The following is a 21,815-nucleotide window of genomic DNA, read 5'->3' as shown; positions in this document are numbered from 1 at the left end:
ACTTCTCTAAGTGGGAAACACAAGAGAAGAAAAGGACCTACAAAAACAAACCCAAAGCAATTAAGAAAATGGTCATAGGAACATACATATTGATAATTACCTTAAACGTGAATGGATTAAATGCTCCAACCAAAAGACACAGGCTTGCTGAATGGATACAAAAACAAGACCCATATATATGCTGTCTACAAGAGACCCACTTCAGACCTAGGGACACATTCAGACTGAATGTGAGGGGATGGAAAAAAGATACTCCATGCAAATGGAAATCAAAAGAAAGCTGGAGTAGCAATACTCATATCAGATAAAATAGACTTTAAAATAAAGACTGTTACAAGAGACAAGGAAGGACACTACATACTGATCAAGGGATCAAGCCAAGAAGAAGATAGAACAATTATGAATACATATGTACCCAGCATAGGAGCACCTCAATACTTAAGGCAACTGCTAACAGCTATAAAAGAGGAAATCGACAGTAACACAATAATATCGGGGGACTTTAACACCTCACTTACACCAGTGGACAGATCATCTCAACAGAAAATTAATAAGGAAACACAAGCTTTAAATGACACAATTGACCAGACAGATTTAATTGATATTTATAGGACATTCCACCCAAATACAGCAGATTACACTTTCTTCTCAAGTGCACATGGAACGTTCTCCAGGATAGATCACATCTTGGGTCACAAATCAAGCTTCTGTAAATTTAAGAAAATTGAAATCCTATCAAGCACCTTTTCTGACCACAACACTATGAGATTAGAAATCACAATACATTACTAAATATCAAGAGATCACTGAAGAAATCAAAGAGGAAATCAAAAAATACCTAGAGAAAAATGACAATGAAAACACGACGATCCAAAACCTTTGGGATGCAGCAAAAGCAGTTCTAAGAGGGAAGTTTATAGCTATAAAAACCTACCTCAAGAAACAAGAAAAATCTCAAAGTATCTAACCTTACACCTAGAGGAACTAGAGAAAGAAGAACAAACAAAACCCAAAGTTAGCAGCAGGAAAGAAATCATAAAGATCAGAGCAGAAATAAATGAAATAGAAACAAAGAAAAGAATAGCAGAGGTCAATAAAACTAATAGCTGGTTCTTTGAGAAGATAAACAAAATTGATAAACCATTAGCCAGACTCATCAAGAAAAAGAGGGAGAGGACTCAAATCAATAAAATTAGAAATGAAAAAGGAGAAGTTACAACAGACACCGCAGAAATACAACACATCCTAAGAGACTACTACAAGCAACTCTATGCCAATAAAATGGACAACCTGGAAGAAATGGACAGATTCTTAGAAAGGTATAACCTTCCAAGACTGAACCAGGAAGAAATAGAAAATATGAACAGATGGATCACAAGTAATGAAATTGAAACTGTGATTTAAAATCTTCCAACAAACAAACATCCAGGACCAGATGGCTTCACAGGTGAATTCTATCAAACATTTAGAGAAGAGCTAACACCCATCCTTCTCAAACTCTTCCAAAAAATTGCAGAGGAAGGAACACTCCCAAACTCATTCTATGAGGCCACCATCACCCTGATACCAAAACCAGAGAAAGATACTAGAAAAAAAGAAAATTACAGACCAATATCACTGATGAATATAGAGGCAAAAATCCTCAACAAAATACTAGCAAAAAGAATCCAACAGCACATTAAAAGGATCATATACCATCAAATGGGATTTATCCCAGGGATGCAAGGATTCTTCAATATACGCAAATCAACCAATGTGATACACCATATTAATAAATTGAAGAAGAAAAACCATATGATCATCTCAATAGATGCAGAAAAAGCTTTTGACAAAATTCAACAACGATTTATGATAAAATCTCTCCAGAAAGTGGGCATAAAGGGAAACTACCTCAACATAATAAAAGCCCATATACGACAAACCCACAGCAAACATCATTCTCAATTGTGAAAAACTGAAAGCATTTCCTCTAAGATCAGGAACAAGACAAGGATGTCCACTCTTGCCACTCTTACTCAACATAGTTTTGGAAGTCCTAGCCACGACAATCAGAGAAGAGAAAGAAATGAAAGGAATCCAAATTGGAAAAGAAGAAGTAAAACTGTCACTTTTTGTAGATGACATAATACTATACATAGAGAATCCTAAAGATGCCACCAGAAAACTACTAGAGCTAATCAATGAATTTGGTAAAGTTGCAGGATACAAAATTAATGCACAGAAATCTCTTGCATTCCTATACACTAGTGATGAAAAATCTGAAAGAGAAATTAAGGAAACACTCCCATTTACCATTGCAACAAAAAGAATAAAATACCTAGGAATAAACCTACCTAAGGAGACAAAAGACCTGTATGCAGAAAATTATAAGACACTGATGAAAGAAATTAAAGATGATACCAACAGATGGAGAGATATACCATTATCTTGGATTGGAAGAATCAATATTGTGAAAATGACTGTACTACCCAAAGCAATCTATAGGTTCAATGCAATCCCTATCAAATTACCAATGGCATTTTTTACAGAAGTAGAACAAAAAGTCTTAAAATTTATATGGAGACACAAATGACCCTGAATAGTCAAAGCAGTCTTGAGGGAAAAACACGGAGCTGGAGGAATCAGACTCCCTGACTTCAGACTATACTACAGAGCTACAGTAATCAAGACAATATGGTACTGGCACAAAAACAGAAATATAGATCAATGGAACAGGATAGAAAGCCCAGAGGTAAACCCACGCACCTATGGTCAACTAATCTATGACAAAGGAGGCAAGGATATACAGTGGAGAAAAGACAGTCTCTTCAATAAGTGGTGCTGGGAAAACTGGACAGCTACATGTAAAAGAATGAAATTAGAACACTCCCTAACACCATACACAAAAATAAACTCAAAATGGATTAGAGACCTAAATGTAAGACCAGACACTATAAAACTCTTTGAGGAAAACATAGGAAGAACACTCTTTGATATAAATCACAGCAAGATCTTTTTTGATCCACCTCCTACAGTAATGGAAATGAAAACAGAAATAAACAAATGGGACCTAAATGAAACTTAAAACCTTTTGCAAAGCAAAGGAAACTACAAAGAAGATGAAAAGACAACCCTCAGAATGGGAAAAAATATTTTCAAATGAATCAAGGGACAAAGGATTAATCTCCAAAATATATAAACAGCTCATGCAGCTCAATATTAAAAAAACAACCCCATCCAAAAGTGGGCAGAAGACTTAAATAGATATTTCTCCAAAGAAGACATACAAATGGCCAGGAAGCACATGAAAAGCTGCTCAACATCACTAATTATTAGAGAAATGCAAATCAAAACTACAATGAGGTATCACCTCACACCAGTTATAATGGGCATCATCAGATAATCTACAAAGAACAAATGCTGAGAGGGTGTGGAGAAAAGGGAACCCTCCTGCCCTGTTGGTGGGAATGTAAATTGATTCAGCCACTATGGAGAACAGTATGGATGTTCCTCAAAAAACTAAAAATAGAACTACCATATGACCCAGCAATCCCACTACTGGGCATATACCCAGAGAAAATCATAATTCAAAAAGACACATGCACCCCAATGTTCATTGCAGCACTATTTACAATAGCCATGTCATGGAGGCAACCTATATATATACAATGGAATAGTACTCAGCCATAAAAGGGAATGAAATTGGGTCATTTGTAGAGATGTGGATGGATCTAGAGACTGTCATACAGAGTGAAGTAAGAAGGAGAAAAACAAATATCGTATATTAACGCATATATGTGGGACCTAGAAAAATGGTACAGATGAACTGGTTTTCAGGGCAGAAATTGAGACCCAGATGTAGAGAACAAACGTATGGACACAAAGGTGGGGGGAAAGTGGCGGGGGGTGGGTGTGGTGACGTGACGAATTGGGAGATTGGGATTGACATGTATACACTGATGTGTATAAAATGGATGACTAATAAGAACCTGCTGTATAAAAAAATAAAATAACATTCAAAAAAAATAAAGTGGTGAGAGGGACCATCCTTGTCTTGTTCCTGATCTTAGAGGAAATGCTTTCAGTTTTTCATCATTGAGAATGACGTTAGCTGTGGGTTGGTCATACATGGCCTTTATTATGCTGAGGTATTTCCCCTCTGTGCCTTCCTTCTGGAGAGTTTTAATCATAAGTGAATGTTGAATTTTGTCAAAAGCTTTTTCTGCATCTATTGAGATGATCATATGGTTTTTATTCTTCAATTTTGTTAATGTGGTGTATCATACTGATTGATTTGCAGATATTGAAAAAAATCCTTGATTCTTGGCTTAAATCCCACTTGATCGTGGTTTATGATCCTTTTAGTACATTCTTGGATTTGGTTTGCTAGTATTGTGTTGAGGATTTTTGCATCTATGTTCATCAGTTATATTGGCCTGTAATTTTCATTTTTGGTGGTATCTTTGTCTGGTTTGGTATCAAGGTGATGGTGGCCTCATAGAATGAGTTCAGAAGTGTTCTTTCCTCTGCAATTTTTGGGAATAGTTTCAGAAGGATGGGTGTTAACTCTTCTCTAAATTTTTGATAGAATTTGCCTGTGAAGCCATCTGGTCCTGGACTTTTGTTTGTTGGGAGTTTTAAAATCACAGATTCAATTTCAGTACTTGTAATTGGTCTGTTCATATATTCTGTTTCTTCCTGGTTCAGTCTCGGGAGATTGTACCTTTCTAAGAGTTTGTCCATTTCTTCTAGGTTGTCCTTTTGATTGGCATATAGTTGCTCGTAGAAGTCTCTTATGATCCTTTGTATTTCTGTGGTATTGGTTGTAACTTCTCCTTTTTCATTTCTAATTTTATTGATTTGGGCCCTCTCCGTTTCTTTCTTGATGAGCCTGGCTAGGGGTTTATCAATTTTGTTTATCTTCTCAAAGAACTAGCTTTTAGTTTCATTGATCTTTTCTATTGTTTTCTTCATCTCTATTTTATTAACTTCTGCTCTGATCTTTATGATTTCCTTCCTTCTACTAACTTTGGGTTTTGTTTGTTCTCCTTTAGTTGCTTTAGGTGTAAAGTTAGGTTGTTTATTTGAGGTTTTTGTTTCCTGAGGTAAGATTGTATTGCTATAAACTTCCATCTTAGAACTGCTTTTGCTGTGTCCCACAGGTTTTGGATCATCATGTTTTCATTTTATCTCTAGGTAGTTTTTAATTTCCTCTTTGATTTCTTCATTTCTTCATTGGTCCATTGATTGTTTAGTAGTGTATTGTTTAGCCTCCATGTGTTTGTGTTTTTTGCAGTTTTTTTTTTTCTGGTAGTTGATTTCTAATCTTAGAGTGTTGTGGTCAGAAAAGAAGCTTGATATGATTTCAGTTTTCTTCAATTTACCAAAAATTGCTTTGTGGCTCAGCATATGATCTATCCTGGCGAATGTTCCATGTGCACTTGAAAAGAATGCGTATTCTGCTGCTTTCACATGAAATGCTCTAAAAATGTCAATTAAGTCAATTAAGTCCATCTGGTCTAATGTGTCATTTAATGCCTGTGTTTCCTTATTGATTTTCTGTCTGGATAATCTGTCCATTGATGTAAGTGGTGTGTTAAAGTCCCCGACTATTATTGTGTTAGTGTAGCATTTGCCTTATATATTGAGATGCTCCTGTTTCGGGTGCATATATATTTACAATTGTTATATCTTCTTCTTGGATTATCCCTTGATCATTATGTAGTGTCCTTGTCTCTTGTAACAATCTTGAAAGTCTATTTTATCTGATATAAGTATTGCTACTCCTGCTTTCTTTTGATTTCCATCTGCATGAAATACCTTTTTCTATCCCCTCACTTTCAGTCTGTATATGTCTCTAGATCTGAAGTGGGTCTCTTGTAGACAGCATATTCATCTCTTGTTTTTATATCGATTCAGCCAGTCTATGTCTTTTGGGTGGAGCATTTAATCCATTTACACTTAAGGTAATTATTGATATGTATGTTCCTATTGCCATTTTCTTAATTGTTTTGTAGGTCTTTTTTCTTCCCTTCCTCTTTTGTTCTCTTCTTTTGTGATCTGATGACCATCTTTAGTGTTGTGTTTGGGTTGCTTTTGTTTGTTTGTTTGTGTGTCTATTGTAGTTTTTGGTTTGCATTTCCCATGAGGTTTTGGTTTTTTTTTTTTTTGATGTACGCGGGCCTTTCACTGTCGTGTCCTCTCCGTTGCGGAGCACAGGCTCCGGACGTGCAGGCTCAGTGGCCATGGCTCACGGGCCCAGCCGCTCCACGGCATGTGGGATCTTCCCGGACCAGGGCACGAACCCGTGTCCCCTGCCTCGGCAGGCGGACTCTCAACCACTGCGCCACCAGGGAAGCCCTCCCATGAGGTTTTGATACAGCAGTCTATATATATATACAAGATTGTTTTAAGTTGCTTGTCTCTTAATCTCAAATGCAATTCCCATTTCCTGCATTTGTACTCTCTTCTCACGGTGGCTGGTTTTGATATCATATTTGTGTGTGGATGACTTCCTACCTTTACTGTATGTTTTGGTGAGCATTCCCATTTCATACTTTTCTCGTTTCTAGTTATGACCTTTTCTTTCCTGCTTAAAGAAATTCCTTTAGCATTTGTTGTAAAGCTGCTTTCATGGTGCTGAATTCTTTTAGCTTTTGCTTGTCTGTAAAGCTTTTGATTTCTCTGTCGAATCTGAATGACAGCCTTGCTGGGTAGAGTGTTCTTGGTTGTAGGTTTTTCCCTTTCATCACTTTAAGTATAGTGTGCTACTCCCTTCTGGCCTGCAGTTTCTGCTGAAAAATCAGCTGATAGTCTTATGGGATTCCCCTTTATGTTACCTGTTGTTTTTCCCTTGCTGCTTTTAATATTAATATTTTCTCTTTGTCTTTAACTTTTGTCAATTTGATTACTATGTGTCTTGGCATGTTCCTCCTGGGGTTAATCTTGTATGAGACGCTCTGTGCTTCCTGGCCTTGGGTGACTGTTTCCTTTTCCATGTTAGGGAAGATTTCAGCTATTATCTCTTAAAATATTTTTCATGCCCTTCCCCTCTCTTTTCTCCTTCCTGTATAACGCGAATGTTGGTGCATTTGATGTTGCCCCAGAAGCCTCTTAAACTATCCTTGTTTCTTTTCATTCTTTTCTCTTTATTTTGTTCTGCAGCAGTGATTTCCACTACTCTGTTTTCCAGCTCACTGATCCGTTCTTCTGCCTCATTTATTCTATTGATTCCTTCTAGTGTATTTTTCATTTCAGTTATTGTATTCTTCAACTGTTTGCCTGTTCTTTATATCTTCTCTTTGTTAAAGACTTCTTGTAACTTCTCACTCTCTGCATCCATTCTTTTCCTGTGTTATTGGATCATCTTTAGGACCCTTACCCTGAACCCTTTCTCAGGTAGATTGCCTATCTCCACATTACTTAGTTGTTCTTCTGGTGTTTTATGTTGTTCCTTCATCTGGAATGTATTCCTTTGCTGTCTCATTTTGTTTACATTTCTGTTTGCATTTTTATTTATGTGGTAGGTTAGTTACGTTTCTTGACCTTGGAGAGGTGGCCCTCTGTAGGAGATGTCCTATGTGTCCCAGCAGTGCACTCCCCTCTCATCACCCAAGGGCCAGGGACCAGGTGGTCCCAGAGTAGGTTCTGATCTGCGTTTGTGGACTCAGTTCTGCAGACTCCGGGATCATAGTTTTCTTGCTTCTGGTATCTGCCCCCTGGCGGATGAGGCTGGTCTAGCAGCTCGTGCAGCCTTCCTGGCGGAAAGGGCTGGTGCCTGCCCACTGGTGGGTGGAGCTTGGTCTTGGCCCTCTAATGGGCAGGGCCATGTCTAGAGGTAGCTGTGGGCTCAGGAAATCTTTAGGCAGCCTGTTGATGGGTGGGGCCGTTTACCCCCCCACCCCGTTGGTTTGGCCTGAGGCATCTCAGCACTGGAGCCATAGGCTGTTGGGTAGGGCCACGTCTTGGTGCTAATGAGCCAAGCAAAATATCTGCCTCCAGTGAGTTCACACAGGTAAACACTCCCTGATATATTCGCCACCAGTTTTCACGACCCCAGAGAGAGCCACAGGCACCCCCTCCCACCTCCCCAGGAGAACCTCCAGGACCAGCAGGTGGGTCTGGCCCAGGCTCCTGTGAAGTCACTGCTTTTGCCCCGAGTTCTGGTGCACGCAGGACCTTGTGTGTGCCAAGAGTGGAGTCTTTGTTTCCCCCAGTCCCGTGGAGCTCCTACAGTCAAGCCCAACTGGTCTTCGAAGCCAAATGCTCTGGGGGCTCCCCCTCCCAATGCTGGACCCCCAGGCTGGGGAGCTTGATGTGGGACTCAGAGCTCTCACTCCTGTGGGAGAACTTTTTTTTTTAATATTTACTTATTTGGTTGCATTGGGTCTTAGCTGTGGCTTGCGGGCTCCTTAGTTGCGGCACATGAACCCTTAGTTGCGGCACATGAACCCTTAGTTGCGGCATGCATGTGGGATCTGGTTCCCTGACCAGGGATCAAACCTGGGCCCCCTGCATTGGGAGCAAGGTGTCCTAACCACTGTGCCATCAGGGAAGTCCCCTGTGGGAGAACTTCTGCAATATAATTATTGTCCAGTTTGTGGTTCACCCACCTGGGTGGTATGGGATTTGATTATATTGCAAGGGCACCCCTCCTACTGTCTCATTGTGCTTTCGTCATGTCTTTGGATGTAGAACATCTGTTTTTGGAAGGTTCCAGTCTTTTATTTGGATGGTTGTTCAGCAGTTGTGATTTCAGTGTGCTCATGAGAGGAGGTGAGCTCAAAGTCCTTCTCCCTCACCATATTCTTTTCTTTCCTATTGATTTTTTTAAAATAATTTTTTTTTGCTGCATTGGGTCTCCGTTGCTGTGTGCGGCTTTCTCCGGTTGTGGCTAGCAGGGGCTACTCTTCATTGTGGTGCACGTGCTTCTCATTGTGGTGGCTTCTCTTGTTGCAGTTTCCCATTGATTTTAATAAATCTATAAAAGGGTCTTATATAGAAAAGATTTCTAAAATTTTTGTGCACAGTAATGAAACCATGCCCCACAGGGTTGACAGAGACTGGTGACTAACGGAAGTTCCCGGGGTTCTCTCACAGAACAGCAACAAAGGGAACAGCTTAAAAACCCCTGTGGCCTGCTTTCACTGAGCAAGCTCACTTTGGTTATTTTTCTTTTCTTCCTCTTTAAATGCACACCTCCCAGCCTCCCGTAGCTCAGGAACTTGTAATCAGCTCCTGCCCAATGCGAGCTGGCTAGGACCGGTTGGGACCACTGCTCCTGAAACTGGGCCTTGGGGGCTCCCATGAACGGCCTCTGCCGCCACAAGTCTCCACCGTCAGATGGCGCTCGGTGCCTCCACTGTGAACGTGCAGACACACGAGCCCAGATGCCCCCACACAGAACACCCGTCACCTCATCTGTCCCCACTCCCGAGACCACCTGCTCACAACACACGTACGTACCCCGAGCCCCTTGCCTTCGGGCAGGCGGACCTGAGACTCGTTCTCCTGTCTCTTCGCTTGGCTGCCTTAGGAGTAAAGTCTTTCTCAGCTGCAAACCTTGGCCTCTCAGCACTTGGCTTGCTGCACATTGGGCCAATGGGCCTGGTTCAGTAACAGTAACTGAACAACTTCTTAGCTCTTTCATTCTTACATCCCCCCAGAAACAACTGTAAATGTGATGCTTACCTGATATATTTCAGGAACAGCAAAAGAAATGAACCTGACCCCTGACCCCAGTGTTGTACTTAGAAGTGCGAGGCCCCATCCCAAGTGTGTCACGTCACTGTCTTTGCAGCCAGCTGGGAGGGAAGGGCCAGTGCCTGTATTTCCCATGACAAGCTTGAGGGACATCTGTCCCTGGTACGTGGCAAGTAAAGGGCCGGGCAGAACCAGGCTGGAGGCTCGGCTGTCTGGCTCAGGGCACCCAGGTGACAGCAGCCGACGGGGAGGGGAGGCGCCCTCCACGGGCCACTGGGCAGGACCCCCACCCCTGGCCCCCCATGGCGCCTTCAGTGGAAGTTCACTCAAGTTCATCCTGGCACAAAGGAGTTTGGTGTTAAAACTTCCCGAAGGAAAAGGTCTAGCGTTATGTTGATACGTGATATTCACCAAAACCTGACCGTGGAAAAGAAAATCTCGAGAACATGGAAGGAAATGCCTTTTTAAGTACAGTACACTCTTGTTCCGAAACTCTAAGAATTAAAAATAAAATTTAAAAAACCCCCACAAATTTAGGATGATTTTATTTACAAAACAGGTTCTTTTGTTTTACAAAAATTACAAAATATGACAAAAATAGAAATAGCTTCTTGGACTGTGGGGAACTACTTCTAAGCGACCAATGAGTTAAAACACCGAAGGTCTTCTTCTGAAGAGCGATGACGGCGACGCTCCTCCGCGCTTTCCGTCTCCCCCAGAGCCCCGCGGCTGTGGGCTGCCTCTGGCGGGAGGGCCGGTCAGGCCAGAGTCTGGAGCAGCAAGATCTTCTCGTTGACGCAGAACCTGTGCAGCACCAGCATCAAGTTCTCCCCGCAGCGGGACACCTGGCGCTCCATGGCCAGGCGGAAGTCCTCCTTCACGCCCTTGGTGATGCCCCGGGTGACCGTGTGGTGCCTGGGGCGGTGACAGGGAAACAAACAGACGCCACAGTTAGCACGGCAGCAGGGGTCAGTGACTCTGGGGCAGGAGAACAGGCTGCCTCAAATCTAGCGAAAAGTTTAAAAAAGAAAAAAGCCCCAACCAAACAGCCTCCACTGCCCGTTCCTCTTCGGAAAGACTTAAAGCCGGAGAGTCGTCGTCCCCACTCAGGAAAAGGCTACTCTAAACATCGCATGTTTGGCGAGATGCTGCCTGCTTGGCTTCTAACTTCTGCAGCCCTGACGCTGTGCTTCCCTCTGTGACTCGTGCACAGTTCAGTTACTTGGGGCTGACGGACTCCAGACCACCCTGGCCACACAGTTCGGGTCCAGCCAGGCCAGCTGAGCGCAGAGGCAGCAGCGGGGAGGAGGATGCCTGAGCGAGCGTGGCCGTGGCCGTGGCCCCCGTCTGGGGCCCCGTGACAGGCTCAGGAAGGCTCAGCTGCTGCACAGCACCGGGCCATGGGCGTGTCTCTCTCCCTGTGATGCCAGGACGGGGACAGCTCCTCCAGGTCTGTTTGCAAAGAAGCAGGAGGAGCTGGGGCCCCAAGACAAGAGTCCGGCACCGGCGGGGAGAGAGCAGCAGAGTCGCTGATGCAAAGCTTCCTGAGGGCCTGCTGGGGCCCGGGGGGCCCTGCATGCTGGGCCGGGCCGGCAGGAGCACAGGTGGGTCCTTCACCACGCCCTGGAGAGTGGGCTTCAGAGAAGGAAATTACAGAGGAAACCCCAGGAAACTCCAAACACCAAAACGAAGGAAGCAAAAGAAAAACCTAGCAAACTTCAATGGGTTCAATCAAAAGGAAAGGCGTTTTAACTACCAGTTAGTAATCTGGTAGATTTCGACAAACAGAAGCCGCCTCCACCCTCCACTCCCTACCGCCCAACTTCCCTAAGACACAGTCACGGGGATTTGAAATCAGATTTTTAGATACTGGCCAGGATTAAACTGTTGAAAGCACTCTAAAATGTTTCTGTTTTTAAAACTTGAATTATAGGGCTTCCCTGGTGGCGCAGTGGTGGAGAGTCCGCCTGCCAATGCAGGGGACACGGGTTCGTGCCCCGGTCTGGGAGGATCCCGCGTGCCGCGGAGCGGCTGGGCCCGTGAGCCATGGCCGCTGAGCCTGCGCGTCCGGAGCCTGTGCTCCGCAATGGGAGAGGCCACAGCAGTGAGAGGCCCGCGTACCGCAAAAAAAAAAAAAAAAAAAAACAAAAAAAAAACTTGAATTATATAAAGTAAGTACACGGAAGTCAGAAAGTTGCAATGTAACAGAAGGAAAAAGAAAACCCAAACAGGCTTTGTTAGAAGGGCAAGATATTACAGGACGCCCTACAACGCCCGTGGACGGTTTACAGAACCACACGGTGAGACAGCACAGCCAGGTCTCCGTGGACATCTCTAATCAGGTCCGGCTGGTGACTCTCAGCAGTAAGTACACAGTGTCAGTGAGCTCCACTGGGAGCTCATGCAGCCCCTTTATGCTGCCCTGAGACACTGCTCTTGGGGGACCCAGACTGCAACCCCAAATGGGAGCCCTCCCTCTGACCCACTGAAAGACACATATTTGCAGACACTGAGCTAAAGGGCATGGATGGCTCCAAGCACACGCTCCCCTTAATACTAGTCAAAACGTAATAAAATGCTGTGTCCTGCTGGTCACGGGCCAAAGGTGTTGTTTCCATATATGAAGAGTGGTACAACTCAACTGTATTTCTATCAGAGTCTTTATTCCTCTGGCAAGTTTGGATGAAGAAGAGGACAAATTAGCTTCTGTGGTTTAAGACCAGGATAAGTCAACTAGTAAATGGAGCATTCTAGCCTACCGAATATTTTCAATCCGGAAAGGTAAGGTCAGAAAAAACAGTACCAGTGGCAGGAAGATACTGTGCTTATGCCCATTTAGACCAAGACCTCAACACTGGTCACTAATACGAAAATTTGAGAATAAAAATTTACTTAGAATAAGTTTCGGCATCCTTAAATATTTAGGACCGAATGCCTTATGTTTTACCAAAATAGAATCATAATTTAGTGCCTAATCTAATGTGCACTTAGTCTTACACAGTTTTATATAACGTTCACTTATTTCCAGATCCATAATGATTTTTAAATTGAACACAAAAACACTGGCAACTTATGGAAAAAAATAAGAAATGTTACAATATTACAACCAGATGGTTTGCCAAGGAATGCAGAACAAATTATAAAATTAAAGAAAGCATGAAAAAGAGCACTGAGGAACAAAGAGCTGAAAACCATGGGCAGTAAAACATGTTGACAAACAGTACACTATGAGCAGGTGTGTCCACTTGGTACCTGTCAGCAGTCTGTATGCTGGGCTGAAGCACAGGTAAGAATTCCTGCTGCAGTAACCCCATGGGAGGGCTAGAAGGCCTTTAAAAAACAGCAAACAGCGGCATTCAAACACCCACACCGACTCAGCCTGCACTTAAAAACAACACTCCAGAGAAAATGCATGAGACGGGGGGCAGGCTGTGCAGAACCGCCAGCCTCGGGCCTCGAGCAGCTGTTTCGGGAGGCTACCAGCCCCCCCGCTGCACGGCTGTGGCCCACGTGGGTCCACAGGCCTCTCGGCTGCCGGTCCCCGGCTCAGCCTGCTGAGATCTGGCATGAAAAGCAAGCGCCAGGGGAGAGGACGGGGAGATGCCATGGAACGGCCGTGGAGAGAGTCTCAAATCCAGCGCCTTTGCTCTCCACGCTTGCCACGGCCATGCCGATCCCAGAAAGACACCCGTGACTTTTTAGAACCATCTTTGCTGGGACTGAAGCCCCAGACCGAAGAGGCCCTTTCGAGAGGACTGGAGAGGCTGGCAACGTTTTGGATAAAGAAAGGTTGAGTTTAAATTTCAAAAAGTATCGAGAAAAGGAACAGATGGGGGAAAACAAAGAGTCTGGGCCATGGCTTTGTGGGATTCCGTAAATACAGAAATGAGTACATTAGCCGGGTGATCACCTCTGAGAACGTCATCACGCACCCAGTTCAGGGCACACACAGGACATGGGTTCTGTGTCACCCAGGGTACTGCAAGCATCAGCACAGAAGCATTTCTCTACTTCAAAATACATGAGAGCAGCACGTGTAGGTAAGAATCAGAGCTCGTCCCTCCTGCCGGTCAGGCCCTCGGCGCTGGTACCGTACCTGCTGCAGCCCAGACGCCACAACCAGGATGGACTCACAGCCTCACCCGAGGGAAGGCCGGACTCTGTTCCCTGCATCTCTGTGCTCGGCTGGAGGGCCCTCCAAAAGGTCCACAATGGCTGCAGACAATTTGTTTGCGACCCAAAGGGAAAAGGAATGTGACAGTTTTACTCGAGATCCGGACCATACCTCAACTGCCTCAGGCGGCCCGCTTCTCCGCAGTAGCTTCTCATCAGAAATTTGGAAGGCAGGTTTCAAGTGAACCCTGAGACTCACACTGTCAGCTCACTAAGCCACAGCCCCTAGTCCTGCTTCCAAACTGATGGAGCAGCAGGTTTCCTAAGAGACCTCATGGTCTTCTACAGGGACTCAGAAGAAATTAAGGGTCTCTTTAACTAAGGACACCGTCTGCGTGTCCAACAGCCCTCGCCTTCACTCCTCGTCCGAGGGCTTGTCTGCATGTTCCCGTGTCACTGTGCAGCTCAATAAAACTGGCTGGAGAAGACAGGTTCAGTAGAATAAAGTCTGAGGCTCAACCGCTGATTTTCTGACAGCCTCTTCTCTCACATTCACAGCTAAGCATTCCCTAGTGTGAAGATTATTAAACTCAGGTTTAATCTAAGTAAACGGAGTTGATTCTACTGAGGTTGTCTCCATATTATGACAATCTGTATGGTGAGCATTAATGGGAATTAAAGAAAAAGCTATTAAAGGTATGTTTGTGTGTCCAGCCTCAAAACCTGGAAATTACAACGTAAAAGGGGTTACCTAGGCTTCCGTGTCAAAAGCCATCTTTACTCTGAAGCGTGGTGAAGAGTATTTTGAACCACGCAATTACTTTCCCCACGTTCTAGGGGAGCTACCAGAGTGGGAAGATGAGTGTGTCTGGTCCCCTCGCCTGAGCCAGCTAACGTATAAAGGTCTCGCGCTTTCACGCCAAATGCTCAGACTCTTTAGTAACGTTTGCAAGGTGAAGGACGAGCACCCCACCTTCCCACTCCTGACAGGACACCGTGCTGCCCGGATGCCCCAGCCCCGAGGCTACGGGAGTCCAGAGGGACACCTCTTACTTCCCTCTCGACAACACTCCCCAAAGACAGCACGAGATGCGGCTTTTGGCTTTGCACTGAAAACTCGTCCCTTTCACAAGTGAGGGAAAAAGGAGCATGTGGCAGCCTCAGCAACACTTTCTTCTCACTCGGGGTTCGGTCTCCTGCAGTGACTCTGATCCTGACCCACACACGCTGAACGTGCAGGACGCAGAGGAGGAGGTATGGACATCACACTACGCGAGGCGTCTGCAGCACGGAGGATGTGCTGTCCAAAGTGCAGGGAGGACTGCAGGGCAGAAGCAAGGGCATTTAAAAATCATAAATGGTCACTGACTTCCTCCGGGAGTGGGGGTGCCAAGACCAGGCCCCACACTGCTGAGCGGGCAGGTGCTCAACTGAGGCCCAAGTACAGTGTGGGAGTTAGGCCTGCAGTTTTTCCCAGTCCAGCTCGACTTCAGTTACGCATGGCTTTTCTTAAGTAAAAGCACCCTACTTCTAATCAGAAATGATAGGATCAGTCTGTAAGTTCTGGAACGGAAAAGATACCATGAATAAGACTTCCGTCTAGTGAAGTAAGTATCAAAAGTGACGGAACTACCCCCATTTAAACAGTGTTTTATCAGAAATGTAGTTAAGGAAATGCCAAGCCTTTCAAAAGGATTCCCGGAATCAAATCTACTCTCCAAAACAGAGCCCAGGTCTGGATTCCTTTCTAATGACTGTTTGAAAGCCACAGACATGGACAAATGTTTCCTACAAGCACACGAAGGCGGGCACTCAGCACGGACAGCAGGAGACGGTGCCCTTACTTGATCAGCATTCCTTGATTGGGCAGTAGTTCCAGATGGATCTTCCCACCTTCCTGAGTTCTCAGGTAGGCGAACTCCTCCAGCATGTCGATATCTGAGGCCAGATTCAGGGAACCACGTGAGAAAGCATGGAGCCCTGCACTCCTGGAGGAGACAGGCTCGCAGCCACCGAGTGACCTGCCCATGGCGACCGCACCAACAACCCAGTGCTGCCTGAGTCCAGACCCAGTGGTTCCTATGCCAGCCCAACGCCCTCACAAAGAGAAACATGTTTCTCAGGTAGCTGACTGAGCAGAGCCTATAGGGTCCCAAGAGCAGCATCTTTTGTTTTCTTAATAAGAAAGAGGCGGTAGAGGTGCTATACACACCACCCCCCTCCCCCCGGCCCAAAGGTTAAGAAATGCTGCTCTAGGCACCTGGACAGGGATGTCAGACGCCTTGCAACTCAAAAATAATGTATTAAGAGAAGCAATGAAGTATGAACACCAGACCTTTCCCTAACCAACAGTATGAAATACAACGCTCCCCATCACGAAAGCCAGTGCTGGGTGGAGGAGATTCTCTGGCTGGTGCCCCGTGGGCCACCAGCTGCTGTTGTAACCCCAGACTCCAGGGGCCCTGTTCCCAGAGGAAGGCCAACGGAGAGTCGCCGTCTACGGCCCCAGCAGTCACTGTGGGCCTGCAGGGAGCCTGCAGGCTCTTACTTCAGGCACCCTGGGTACCTTCCTAAGAAGCCACTTGAAGTGGAAAATGCAACAGGGCTGTCCACGTTCCTGATTCCTCTCTGAAGCCGTTCATGACTTTCACAAAACCAGCTGCCACAATCCCATTTTAAGTCACCATTCCTTCTCCTTTTCCCCCAAATCACCAAAACCATTATTTCTACCCCAAATGGTTCGTTCATTTTTGTACCAAGCATTTCTTCTGCTCAAACAAGAAAAAGGATACTTGTAACATAATTGAAAAAGTTCTCATATTGGAAGTTTCCTTGCTGGCAAATCTTATTGACGGCTTTCAAGAAAAGGGTCTCTCCCCGCGGCCACTCCTGCTGAAGCAGCACGATCACGTGCCCCAGCGCCATGTCGTCTCTGCTGTCTGTGAAGGCTCTCAGCTGCAGGACAGAGGGGGTGAGTCACGGGGTGATCTCACACACGCCCGATGCCACTTCCCCCAAAACGCTGTTGCAGGGAAGTGCGTGACTACGGTCACCAGTCAGAAGGGACAGCAGAAGTCAAGCCTGCCTGGCCAATGTCACCGCTGCCGGCGACGAGGGGCCCCGCCACAGAACCCGGCTCCCCGGCACCCTTGGGAGCGTCCTGGCGGGAGCGGGACATGCAGGGTGGACCCGAGGCTCTGAACACAGGGATGGGGGCGTGAGGAAGGTGAATGGTCTGGGCAACAGAGAATTTGGGGACTTCTTTAAGGGGCCGGGGGGGGATGGAGGGCGGGCGAGAGGCCCCCTTAGACAGAGGGGTCTGAGGAGACCGTGGGCCTGGGGAGAAAGGCCGGCGGGAGCCACAGGGAGGAGGACGCAGGGGTGTGAAGTGAGAAGCCGTCAAAGGGCTTCCGGTTCTAAACCGGCAGCTGTGCCTGAAGCCACTTCAAATTGTTTCTGCCGCCTCAATGCTTCAGATCAAGAGTCAGGTTTGGGAACTACCGCCCTGAAGGCGAGACCTGATACTGCTGCCCGCTGCTCACGAGCCTTCGTAGACAATTCAGCCTGTCCGCCCCAGGCCTCCGCTCCCCACAGCCCGGTCCTTAGACTTTCCTGGCTCTGCTGGGCCTCTGCATGTGCTCAGCCTCATGACCTATCCCTGTGATAATGAACTCACATCCCTCCATGAGCCCAAAAGCACTTGTGCTCCCTGCTTCTGTAGCTAATATATCCTGACTCGTAGGCTAAATCGTAAAATATTTACTGGACACTACCACAGGCAAGGTTATTTGTGTATCCACCCCACTATTACCTGTAAATTATCCGTCCCACTGTTACCCGTAAACCTCTTGAGGATGGAGATTATTTCCTACTCATCTTTGCTTAGTGCAGCCGATATTTAATAAATAGTTGTTGATTCCTTGCCCATGTGCTTTCCTCACTACACCAACCTGTTTCCAAAGGACCAAACTAACATTTGTGCCTAAGGCTCTCAATTCAAGTCATTCCAGATCATCAGAACAATCTTGAAAATTAATTTCCTTTACACTAATCAATGTGAAGCTTACCTTAAAACACGCTAACATTAAGTGCAGGCAGTAGGGCATGATAGCCTTGCTGGTACAAGGCAGAAGCTTCAGATCTGAACCTAAGAAAAGTCCACAATATATATGTTAGTAGCAAAGAAAAGAGCTTTGAGAAGCAAATGTTTAAAGTGCTTTTCTTAAAAGGAAAAGGCTAAGCAACAATCACATGGTCTCAACACAGTTAAACCACGGTTAGATTTAGTGAAGGTGAAACTGGTTTTTCGATCGTCTCTGGATTTCATTTCTCAATCTAAATTTCTAAAGTTGCTTAAATACTTATTATTATGAAACATTTGAAATACACAGAAAATGACAGAGATTATTACAAACACCAGAATGCTCCCCACTCAGCTGTATAAAATGCTGACATCTGCTTTAGTTTTAGATTTTAATATAAAAGCATGGCAAGCTCACTTCTCCTCTTCTGATGCCACCCCTGCCTCCCTCCTGAGAGAAGACTGCTCTTCTGAACGGGGGTTCGTCATTCCTGTGCACACGGCCTGCTTTAACACAGGAATCTATATTCACGCACTGCAGAGAAACGTCTCGTGTGTTTTCAGTCTACTATATAAATGGTGTCGTAGCGTACGTATCTTTCTGCAGATTATTTTTGGGACTAATATCTGTGGCTCTAGCTCATTGGTTTTCTGTGTTACGTAGTGTTCTGTTGGTTACATTGACCACACCTGATTTATCCATTCTTTTATGGTAAACACTGAGTATTCCAATTTTTCACTATTACCAACAGTGCTGAAATAAACATTCTTATATATATTTTCTTGTGCACTTGTGGAAAAAACTTTAAGCAATGGTTGTTTTTCAGACCAAGACCGTAGTCCTTTCCTTTATGCTGTGCGCTCTTTCTATCCTAAATCCTCTCTACCCCAGAGGCAAGAAGTAGCAAGAAATAAATACGCTGTTCACGTGGCGACCCTGTGCACACACACTTAGACGTGTTCACACAGCTGGCTCCTGAGCAACACAGGTCTGAACTGCACGGGTCCACTTACACATGGATTTTTCAGTAAATACAGTGTCTGCATTTTCATCTTACAGATCTCTAAATGAACTAAGTGTGGGGAAAAGTTTGTATTGGATTAGAGATCACAACATGTGGAATCAAAAGAATTGCGGTCTGAGCCCTGATTTTATCCAAACTGTTCCAGCTTCCTGCCCTAGGCTGAGTCACTGGTCAATTCCTGTTTTTGAGGCAGAGAGCAGTACCCAGATTTTCGACCGTTGCGGGGAGGGGGTGGGTCTGAGCCCCTGGGTTAACTCCTGCATTGTTCGAGGGTCAACCGTGTGTCTAAAACAAAAGGTTTGTGAGATAAAATTTACCCTTTTCAGTGGAGATACATTCATTTTAATAATACTGTTACAGTCTATCTCATTAAGAAAGAAAATTTCTATTGGAAATTCATGACCCAGTAGGTGAGGGCCCAAGTTTGGAGATCACTGATCTGAAGTCTATACCTGGAAGGGGCACATAACCAGGTAGTGAGATGTGCAACCTGGTCCTGCTAAACTGCTCTCCGAAGTGACCATATGAATCTATGCGCCTTCCAGAAGCACGTGGGCGATGCGTATCTTCACACCCTGATGGTCAATACGGCCACCCTTTACTCTCTGCGTCCTGATGTAAAATGATAGCTTATTGTTTTAATCTGAATTTCCTGTTTTAATAATAGGTGGAGAATCTTTCCAAGTAGTTTTTGGCCATTTGGCTTCTGTGAATCTGTTGTTCATATTTTTTGCCTATTTTTCTATGGGGGGTTGGTTATTTGTTTCTTACAGGAGCTCTTTCAAAATTCTGGAAACTAATTTTTTGTTGAATATATAAGTATATAGATATATAAATTGTGCTGCACAATTTTCTTGTAGTCTATAGCTTTTCACTTTGATCATAATATCTTTTCTTGGTATTTTGATTTTAACGTGATCAAATTCACTAATCTTTTATGTCGTGTGCTCTTTGTAGCCTAAATCCTTCTCTAACTAGAAAGCAACAAAGATCGTTGTCTGTATTTTCTTCTAAAAGTTTAAAAGTTTTAGTTTTAATATTTAAATCTTAAAATTTAAAGGGTTCTTGTGTAGTATGAAGGAGGAATCTCTTTTCTGTTATTTTTATATTTGGATCATCAACTGTAACAGTACCACTTACAGGATAAATTCATTCTTTCTCCCCTGAACTGTAATGCTACGTTTCTTGGTTCTCCATTCTGTTCCTGGGGTCACATTCTCTATGCCAATGCTACACTTTAAAATTAGTCTTCATGTCTTCTAGGTCAAGTCTTACCCACCTGATATGTTTCTGTTCCACAGAGATATTAATTTTTGAAGGGTTCTGGACTATATCTATTTTTTTCAACCTTTTGTTGTGGAAAATCCCAAACATATAAAAAGTAAACAGAATAGTATAATGAACTCCCAGTAAGTATCAAAACTGTCATGCTTTTGTGTTCTAGAAAGCTTTTAGTGTCCTAAGAAACCTACTACCAGTCTCAAGGAAATTTTCTTCTTAAAAAATGTTATCATTTAGCTTTTCCATTAAGTCTCTCTGCTCCAGCTCAAATTAATTTTTGGGAAAAATGTGAGGTAGGAGGTGAGGATCTTTTTTTCTTTTACATGAAGATCCCTTTGTTCCAGCACCATTTGTCGAAAAGGCTTTCCTTTCTCCATGGAATTACTTTGGCGTCTTCATGGAAAATCATTTGACCATACTTATGTGGGTCCATTTCTGGATTCTCCTATCTTATGCCAATACTGTCTGGATAACTGTAGCTTTATATTAAACCCTGCTATCAGGTAGGGTCACTTGTCATTTTGTTAGTCTTTTTCAAAACTGTTGTAGTATTTCCATATAAATTTTAGAATCAGTTTGTCAACTTCTGTTAAGAAAAAAAAGTCTGCTGGGATTTTGATTGGGATTGCATTGTATCTATAGAGACATTTGGGGAGAACTGGTATCCTAACAATATTGAGTCTTCTAACCTACAAACATGATTTTGCACATCTTTCATTAAATTTATCCCTAAGTATTTTATGGGTTTTGATGTTATTCTATTTGGAGATTCCTTGACTTTTCTGCGTAGCCAAATATGTAGCTGTGAATAAAAACGGTTCTTTTTCAACCTTTCTTTTTCTTGCTTATTGTGTTTGCTAGAATCTCCAGGATGTTGAATTGAGGTGCTGACAGCAGACACCCCTGTACTGCTGCTGGTCTTCGGGAAAGTATTCAATATTTCATAGTTAAGAATGATGCTGAGGAAGCTTCCTCCTATCTCCAGTTTACTAAGATTTAAAAAAAATCATAAATGATAAATGCAGACATAATTGAATTCTATCTGCATCTATTAAGACAATCTTATGATTTTTCTCCTTTAATCTGCTAATGTGGTGAACTGCAGTGATTGGTTTTCCTGTGTTAAACCACCTTTGCATTCCTGGTATACTTGGCCGTTATGTATTATCTTTCTTATATATTGCTGTATTTGCTTATATTTTGTTAAGAATTTTGGCATCTATGATCATGATAGACATTGGCCTTTAATGTTCTTCTCTTGTTTGGTTTTGTTATCAGGGTTATGTTGGTCTTAAAAACTGAAGTGGTAAGTGTTCCCTCTTTCTCTATTTTCTCCAAAAGTGTGTACAGGATTGGACTTATTTCTTACTAAATGCTTGACAAGATTCACAGTGAAGCCAATTGGACCTGGAGTTTTCTTTGTGGGAAAGTTTTCGACAACAAATTTAATTTCTTTGATAGATATAAAACATTCAGATTTTCTATTTCATTTTGTGTCTGTTTTGGTAAGTTGTGTTTTTCAAGGAATTCTTTCCATTTCACCTAAATTGTTAAATTTATTGGCATAAAGTTATTCACAACCTATTCTCTTACCGTCCTTCTGGTTTCAGCACGATCTGGAGTGACATTCCCTC

At 43.9% G+C, this 21,815-nt stretch overlaps 1 protein-coding gene across 7 annotated transcripts in view; it reads right to left on the bottom strand.

Moving 5' to 3' along the window:
* Window positions 1–10,292: 10,292 nt before the first annotated feature.
* The window catches only part of INTS10 (integrator complex subunit 10), a gene marked incomplete at its 5' end in the record, with an annotated part of 36,410 nt that continues 24,887 nt past the window's right edge, over window positions 10,293–21,815 (bottom strand). For 5 of the 7 annotated variants that reach the window (XM_079726751.1, XM_079726749.1, XM_079726752.1 and 2 more), the window contains 5 exons: window positions 10,293–10,596; window positions 12,934–13,011; window positions 15,639–15,732; window positions 16,587–16,749; window positions 17,862–17,941. In XM_079726751.1, coding sequence (XP_079582877.1) covers window positions 10,440–10,596; window positions 12,934–13,011; window positions 15,639–15,732; window positions 16,587–16,749; window positions 17,862–17,941 — 572 coding nt within the window. In that variant the 3' untranslated portion in view covers window positions 10,293–10,439. The remainder of the gene's footprint in view (window positions 10,597–12,933; window positions 13,012–15,638; window positions 15,733–16,586; window positions 16,750–17,861; window positions 17,942–21,815) is intronic. The other 2 variants (XM_079726755.1, XM_079726753.1) reach the window with 1 other exon arrangement.

The sequence above is a fragment of the Hyperoodon ampullatus genome (assembly GCF_949752795.1).
Source record: "Hyperoodon ampullatus genome assembly, chromosome: 20".
Lineage (NCBI taxonomy): Eukaryota > Metazoa > Chordata > Mammalia > Artiodactyla > Ziphiidae > Hyperoodon > Hyperoodon ampullatus.
The sequence above is the reverse complement of the archived record's forward strand: the minus strand, read 5'-3'. Positions and strand labels throughout refer to the sequence as shown.